The 9,412-nt window shown below is 32.1% G+C and overlaps 1 protein-coding gene across 1 annotated transcript; it reads right to left on the bottom strand.

Annotated features, from left to right (window-relative positions):
* On the bottom strand, positions 5,882–8,280 carry LOC109329368 (BTB/POZ and MATH domain-containing protein 6-like). Its single transcript, XM_019563036.1, has 6 exons — positions 8,268–8,280; positions 7,550–7,664; positions 7,252–7,421; positions 6,892–7,171; positions 6,630–6,799; positions 5,882–6,054 (listed from the first exon to the last, which is right to left on the bottom strand). The coding sequence occupies exons 1-6, from the start codon at positions 8,278–8,280 to the stop codon at positions 5,882–5,884; spliced, it is 921 nt and encodes a 306-aa protein (XP_019418581.1).

Raw genomic sequence — 9,412 nt, forward strand, 5'->3', positions numbered from 1 at the left:
AGGAAATTGTGAATCAGGTTAAGTTATCCTTTGATAACGATAAGTTGATTTTCCGCATTCGAGTTACTTAAAGTGATGTCCCGGAAAATGAAGGTTTAAAAGGAAACAATTTTATACATCACCCTTATCCAGAAAAAAAAAAAATTTACCCATTTTTCCGCAATGTTTTTGAGAAGTATTTTTCGGGGCGTTACAACATGGTATCAGAGCGGCTCTTTCCTATTCGGCCTGGGCATGGCCTCATATGTTTTCTTGTGTGATAGTTGTTTGTTTGAGTATGATTATTTTATTGTCGTTGGAGTTCAACTTTCCATGCATAACTGATGGGTTAATTCTTTGGATATATGTTTAAATGAATACATTAAGTGGTTGGGTGGTAGAATATTAGATTGCATGTCTCTAGTTCCACTTTAGATGGTGGATACAAGACTGAGGACACAAATTTTATCCATCATATTCTCAATAATTTGAAATGATTGATTTGGCTAATAATGATAGTCTTACTCCTCATATTAAGTAGCAATCATCTTTAAGTCTAGATTCTTCCGTCATTAAAGTCTACTAAAGATTTTTCCTACACTTTTTATCATTTTATTGTTTACTATGAGAAGATACTTATACTCATAGTTGACAAGATCGAGATCTTACATAAGATCAGAAGGGTAGATGAAAACATAAAATGTATGATCGTAACACGAATCGTAAGATCCTACTAAATATTAATTTTTTTAGACATATATACACATAATAATGAAATTTCTAACTTTCTCCATTGCTATAATTAACAAAATTAACAAGTAACACTTGATAAAACTTAAACTTTCAACGTTAAAATATATGCATACAAAAGTATTAAGTCTCACATAATTGCAAAACTAACATGTCAACATAATCAACTAAAGTGTTTGAAAGCAAAAACACGAACAAGCATCAGAGCCTGATATTATATTACATACATATTATATTATATATAATGTAATATGTACGTGGAAATATCATGTAGCTACACAATGTTTTAGGCGAAAACTTCATCTTTTATGTAGCCTAAACGTATATTATAATAGTATGTATGTGGAAAGTGGAACAAAAAGCATAACACATCAAAATCGCATAAAAAAGAAGAGAGAGAAAACATAACAAAGACAACATAGTGAGCACCATTTTTCTCTCATTACACATTACAACATAAAAGAGAGAAAGAACATCACTTTACAGAGAATAAGGAAAACAAATATGTTGAAGATGAAGATGATAATAAGGAAAAGTCTTATGGAGCTTTGGTTGTGGTTGTAACTTCTACTTCTATTCTGATTATGGTTTGTTTGCTATTTTGCAATTTAGGAGTTAGAAGAATTTTGGGTGGGTCAAATGATTTTGGGCCATGAGTTTCCCCTTCAACACGGATTTAAAATATGAGGATTTTGCAATTTAGGGTTTTTACCATAAAAATAGAAAAATCACAATGAGAAGGCGAGGTGTTCAGGTATGGGAATGACATCTTTTCTCCCTCAAGCGAGAATCCTTAGCTTGAGCGAGAGACTAGTAGTTAGAGCCTCATATAGGTAGTTCTGGAAAGCAGGGGAGAAAGGAAAACAAGGCACTTCTGAAGCATTCTTGGAGAAAAATTGAGAGAAATATAGTGGAGATTAGGACAGAAGTCGTGGGAACGAATCTAATTCATATTTAATTGTATAATATCATGATTCGAGCATTGTAATGGCGATGATGAGTGGATAGTTCTTGTTGTGGGTTTTGAAATGTAATTTTCTAAACTTTGTACTCGTGGATTCAATTCTATTATAATTGTTATTTGATTTTGGGAAGTTTATCCTGTTCTTAATGCTTGAATTTATTTTTCTACTAAGTTCTTACTCTTGGGTTCAAGTTTAATTGGAAAGTTAAACTTGATACCGAATCTGCATCATCTTCCTTCATACATCACCGCTCTAGGGATGGACAATGATGCATGAATTGCTTTTACATGAAACTTAATGCTAGTTAATTGGTCAAATATCCAAGGAATTGGTGTTGGAGTGATTATCTAAGGATTTTACACTCAAGGAATCGATGTGAATGATTCGAAGAAAATGTGCATCTGAATCAATAACTTCACAATGGGAAAAACGATGCATTTCGATCCCAACTTATTTTAAATCTTTTTAATTCGATTTATGAATTTCGAAAACCAATTACAAAATTTCACAAACCAATTCTTGTAAATATATACTCAATTCATTTTTGTAGGAATTAGTGTAAATCCACTATGCTCCTTGAGGACGATATATTTAATTATTTGTAGTATAATTAACCCATGTGCTAACATTTGCTGTAGTCTTCTTATTTAAGCTCTTGCGAGGTAAATCTACAGAAGAGGAACGACAATATAATCCAGAGATTGAGATGTCTGCTAAAAGTAACCCGGAGAAAGCAAAAGAGAAGAGACAACAAGGTACACAGGAAGCATAGTGTAGCTTTGAACCGGCTAAAATTTCAAAGTCTCAGTTAGAGAAGATGGAGAATTCCAATAATGTCACTTATAATAACCCAAGGCCTAATCCTCCATGGAGGACGTTAGGTGATTATGTCATGTATCAAGGTCCTCGGAGCTACTCTAGCATTATGATTCCACACACCGCAAGGACAATGGAAATCAAGTATGCATATTTGAATCTAGTCAATGTTCACTAAAGGGTAAGGATTATGAAGATCCATATGCTCATTTGGACAATTTCTACGAGCTGGTGGCTACTTTGGAGTATTCTGACACTGAAAGGGAAGCTGCATCCATGATGTTGTTTCCATTTTCCCTCCATGGTGAAGCTAGAGAATGGCTAAAATCACATCCAACCCAAAGCTTAACCAATTGGAACGATTTGGAAACTAAGTTTTTGACAAGATTTTTCCCTCTGGCGAGGTATGTGCATGCGAAGTTAGAAATTTATACATTCAGAAAAGGTGCAGAGGAAGTATTTTATGAGGCATGAGAACATTTCCAGATGTTGCTGAGGAAATGTCCTAACCATGGGTTTGTGGATGTTGACCACTATAATGGCGGTGGATGCTGAGCAAGCCACCAAAATTATTATTGCATTATCTGCTACAGATCGGCAAGCTCAACATAATAGAAGGACAACACAAAAGAGATGAGTCTAACACTTGAATACTCTTTGATGCCATTCTGGCTTAGAACAAGATTCGAACACAACAGATTGAGGCACTCACCAAGCACATGTTCAAGTTGCCTCAACAACTAAATATGGTACAGACTCCTTCGGTTCATCAACAGGTCCTACGCGACGAGTTTTGCAGGGGTGATCATGTTACTGGTCATTGCTCAATGCCTACCAAAACACAAGAAAAGGAGTTTCAGTATGTTAACAATCAACTTCGTTAAGGTAATTTCCCTAACAACCCTTCGTTCAATAATCAGTTTTCACAGGGTTGGAGGGGAAACCAAAACCATAATCAGAATTTTGGGTGGAGGCAGGAGGATGACCATCTAACAGACAACCACCATATCAACCATCTTATAAGGTATAAAAAAGCTATTCTCTATTACTTTTATTAATTTTTTATATTTATTTTATTTTTAATTTTATTTTTCTACTCTTAACATATACTCTTCTTCTACTGACCTTATCCTTTTCATTCAAACATAAACCCTAATCTTCTTAAGGTGAACCTTCTTCTCCCATTGCAGTTATTAGCGCCATCATCAATATTGAAGACTGAATTTGTTTGAGAAATTGTTCTTCCATGGCGAGATCTGAAGCGGTAAAATAAAATCCTAAATTCCTTAACGCGGTTATAACATTCTTCTTCTCCGACGCAGACTTCATCGATTTGAAATTCAACGTTGGTGGTTGCGGTTAGCGATTGAACTGTGTTATCCTCAACGAGGATGAGGATTGGGTGTTGATGTTGTAGTGAGGGGAATAGTGAAATAGCATCGAGGTTCAGATCATATGAGGCGACGTCGACGAAGATGAGCATATAAAAGGGTGCAACACTATGTTTTGTACGACTCTAAGTTAAGCTCTAAGTTTTGTATGTTTGAGATTGCTAGGGACCATGCTAGAGACTTATGTGCCAAGGTGGGTACTCTATTCTTCTCATTTTCTACTTGTAATGTATGTTCCTTTTCATTAGTTAATTATTACTTCAAAACATCATTTTAGTACTAATATAATGATGTTAAAGTAACCTATATAGATTTGTTTGCTTTCTGTACCATGGCTAAAAAAGCCTGCAAAGCTACAATTTTTATGATCATGGTGAGTTATGGATTGTCCATGTAGCAGAGAAGTAATGCTACTTAGTATAACAATTATAATTGTAAGCCATTGTATTCCTTTGATATTTCTACTTTCATTACAATCACTTGACACTTTTTGTGAACTTATTGTATTATTAACATGATATATAGCAGTAAGCTTTGCTTGGATGCTTCACACAGCTTTGTTAAAATTAACACACAACTAATTTCATATCTAGACTTTAGAACATAAATATTGAAGGTTATCTCTAAGCTTCAGTTACGCCTTAGTCATAGAACATATACTGATGTCACTAGCCAATTTGTGTATGAAACAAATCCTTGTTCCCATTCTCAACAATCATTCTTAGATACATACACATATACATTATATTACATTAAAGATAGATTACCTTATTCAATTTCAACCCTTCTATTTTGTTATTACATGATAACTATACATATACATCATAATATATTATATTTAAGATAGATTATAGACCTTGCAATTTGAATGACCATAGTAGCAATAACAAAACAGTTTAGTCTGAGAGTTCTAGTAGACCTTCATGACTGCTCCTGTAACTCTCAAACTCTAAATCCATGATTGCGATGACAAATTCTTTCCTATGTTCCGTTCTTTTGTTTTGGAGTTGATAAGTAGGCAGAAGCATAGTGAAAACATATGATCCCTTCTTTTTACATGAACATTGGCCAAAGGTCACTCTTATTATTATTACCTGGATGTTGATATGAAATGCATTAAATGAATGGTTGGATTAGCTCAACAACAAATAAATGATGATAATAATACTACTTCTTGATTAGAGACGTTGTCAACATATGTCCATCCTTTGGATTAACATGAGATGTTGTTTTATATTTTTTGCATTCTTATCTCTTGAGCAGATCTACCTCATCAACAAAATATATACCACAGTGAGTGATTAGATGATGTCCCTTGTTTTTCTTGTGCTTGCACCATCCTATCTCCTTACACATTAATAGTTTCTTGGTTCCTGTGTTACTTATTGTAGATATGATTTCAACAATTATTCGAGGAATAGGACTTGGTTGAAGTGCAAACATGACAATGTTTGATAAGAGCATTTTTGGAGATCAAGTTGGGTCAGAAGAAAAATCAAGATTTTGCATCGTGGGGTCAAATTTTCGCTTGTCCAAAGTAGTAGATCAAGCATGACAATGTAGGCATTGTTTTATTAGAGATACGCATTGACAATCCTTAGAGACGTGTGGACTCAATTGATCACTTGATTTTGTTTTCATCTGATTTTGTATACAAATGTCTAAACTAATTTAATATTGTCAAAACAAATGTTGCTCCAAGAATATAAAGGTTGGCATTTTTTGTCCTCATAATGATCTAATCCGACCTTCCACTACTCCACCCTTGGAGTCACGAACTCTCCCGTTTAAATTTCAAACAAGGCAATCTCAGGAAATCGGATAGTTGCATAGGTTCACCAGCTCCCAGGTTAAACTACAAAAATTATTATATATGAAATGTGTGAATCAAGTATTTTCTCATGTCATGAGATCAGTCATCCATTTCATCTCTTAAGATTAATACACATGTTACCTTTCACCTGATTTTACAAAACTATCTCATTTCCGTAGCGGCGCCACCACGCCTAAAACTTCAACATCAGCTTCAAGAATGCAGCTATCATTTCCTAAGAAACCAACACTTGGGTCCTTAAATCTAGCTAACGGAAGAAAGTGAGAAAATCCCCAAGCGCAACACGAATTCGAGAAAGCATACCAGTGACTCAATCCCTCTGCCAAAAGAAAATAATTAAATATAAAATCATTGTTAAGGCTACGACACAAAAGGTAGTGACTTCAACTATCGAGTTCCCATTTTTCAAAAAAGAGAAGAGCAATGGAATAACATTAGAATAATTTCGAACTCATGCATTACTGTTAGAATAAAAATATACGTACCTCTTTTAATACGACAGTTCAGAGATCATTTTCTCAAACAAATATATACCAGTTTAATATGTGAATTATTCATGCAAAAAAATTGTCACCCTGATTGAGATTACTTTTATTTGACAATCCACAATAATTAACACATGATGAATGATGGGTAATGTATTGACAGTAGAAAGAAAACTAAAAACATGACAAATAATACATGGACATTGAAAGTGTAACCAATTTTTACAATTGCCCCTACATTATTCAACATTCATTCTTAAAAAAAACATTGTTTCTCAAACAAAAATAACAACACAAATAGATGATGTAATAATACCAAATTATGATGTGACTCCACTGTAAATTCACACACAAATGATGCAACAAATTTTAAACTCGTCAATTTAGTGATAGGATTTCGTGATCTGACCTGGGCGTTGATAAAGTTTCCCATTTTTTGAATCTTTTACACGAAGCGTGAATTTCGCAAGCACTTTATGGTTAGATGAAGTTGACAGAGACGATAAGTCTAAATTTAAAAATAATGAGATCGCGGTACCATGGCTCTCACCACATCCATTAGGATAAAACTTGATCTTCCTACAAAAGCAACGATTAGCCAAAAAAGAAATACTCTGCTTATATTCATAAAAAAAACTTTAAGAAAAGTAAAAAAACAAATACAGATATACCATTTATAATTTCCAGCGAAAAATGGTTGAGAGCAATAACTTATCAAATCAGCACCGGAAAATTTGTCAAATTTCCAACTATGGGAAACAACACGAGGTACCTCAAGCATTGTTATGCACTCTCCTTTAATTTTCGTATTTAAAACGAAAACATCAACTCCAAATACGCATGTATCATCAATCAGATATCCCTTTGAAGGGTCGTTTAACGTTGCATGGTCAAGGAATTTAGAAACCCCCCAATCACTTTTTAGGACGTTGAAACGTCTGACACTTGAATCTGCATGCATTTCTATATGTTAATATAAATGTTGATAAGTTCGATACTCATACATATAAATATATGTGTGTCTATTGTACCTTGAGTTGTAATATACTCGTCCTCAAGAAAATTATAAACATAGAAGTTCACAATGGCATTGACATCCTCACCAGCAGGTAGTGAACTTTGGTCCCTCAACACCAAATAAATTGAAACGTGATCTTGCCCATCTGCATTTTCATTCCCATTTGGGTATATAATTAAGTTCCTGTCAACACATAAATTCAGATTCGGAAATAATGTTATACACAACGGTTAGAAGAAATTAAGTCCAATTCAAAAGCTTAATCGAGATGAACTGGTATAGTAGAAAATGTGATTGAAACAAAGGGATACCATTTGTAATCAGCAGCTTCAAACTCTTCTGATTCATATTTTCCTAAGGAGTTCTTGGAAAACAATGAGAAGGACTGTATTTTAACAGAGTAGTGACTTGGTGGAGCTTTTCTTCCTATAGTACAACAAACAAAATAATTTAATGGATACATATTCAAATAACAATGAAATTTTTTTATACGTTTATGATTTAGTTAACTAGGAAAAAGTAAAATTAAATCTGAACCCTTCACTTTTTTTTTGAGTTCCTTCAAAAAAAACTAATCCACATTTAGACCATCAATTTTATATAAATCTAATGGTGTAGATCCCCCATAATAAATTTTATACTAAACAATATATATATATATATATATATATATAAAAAAGTAATAATTGTATAAAAAACATTTGTATATAAAATTGTGAATATAGTAGATTAATATAATTTATTAAGAATATAAAAGTAAAAATATTATATACAATCTCAGAATCATAAAACATTATAACAAGTATAGAATATTTATTAAAAAATAAAGTTTATGAAATATGTATATACCCATGAATAAAATATCATGAAAATTGTCCCCGTACGTATTTTTCGGGGTACCACGTATGACCGAATTTTTTGCAACACTAAATCAACATTAGTTATTTTTTGAGTAAAATACGTAGTAGACTAATATCCATCCATGGGAAAGCAATGTAGGTAAAGAGAACGAGAAAAGAGAAGCATTACCTTTCTTCTCCATGATTATAGCGGACATTCTAGTTTAGTTAACAGGTATATAGATTTCTCAACTTGTTTAATATAATTTGTTAAATGATTTTGTTACAAGATCGTGGAATTTTATAGGAGCATTTAAGGATTTTGGAAAGGTTTTTAATGTGTAAGATTCTAACAGTCACTTAATTAATGTCACGTTATTTAAGAAACATAGAAGCTCACGTTCAATAAATAAATGAATAAAATACATTTCTCTACCTTTAGGAGGCTCTCCATCTTCTTCACCTCCTTTCGAATCTCCAAGAATGCATTTATTAGCCTCAAATCTCCATTCCCTGGTTCCCAATTCACTCGTCTTCAAACTTCAAAGCTGTTTTAATATATGAGCAGATCTTTGACTTAGTTTTAGGTGAAAATTATTCTTCAACATAATGATACTTTGAGTTTATGATAAAAATATGTAATAAATTAATATTAATATTATGAACTTTTAATAAACAAAAAATAGAGTAATATTTTTAACATAAATATTTATAAATTATAATAATATTATAAAGTGAATAATGATACTATTTTCCCTTTTTAGCTTAATGTCATTTTAAATGAGAAGAAAATGGTGTATCACTGAAATGAGAACAAATGTTAATTTATTTAGATTTTACTTTTCCTATTTAGTTAGTTTTAACTTTAGAACAAAGTGATAATAAAGAACAATAACTATAACAATAAAACTAAAATATAATATAATTGTTTACAATTGAAAATCCATACAACCAAAATCAATCTGTACCAATTCGTAATGACTATGATGATAATGAATACACAAATGATTATCTTACAAATAGTAAAGAAAGATATTATATACTGAAACCATGATTATATTTTGACATAAAGAAATCATTATGAAATTGAGTTTATATTTTCATTATTATAAATTGAAGCAACATGACATTACTCTAGATAATGTCCAAAAGTATATATACTAAAGTAAAGACACAAATTATGTTGTGTTAGAAAATGAGAGTATGTTAATAAATGGATTATATTAAAAATCATACAAGTAGACTTGACATTACATTTTAACTCAAACATAATGTATTAGATCTACGAGTTTTGTTGAATTGTATATAAATGTGTTAAAAAAGTTATTCATCAAC

Source organism: Lupinus angustifolius, chromosome LG16, assembly GCF_001865875.1.
Source record: "Lupinus angustifolius cultivar Tanjil chromosome LG16, LupAngTanjil_v1.0, whole genome shotgun sequence".
NCBI classification, from domain to species: Eukaryota; Viridiplantae; Streptophyta; class Magnoliopsida; order Fabales; family Fabaceae; genus Lupinus; species Lupinus angustifolius.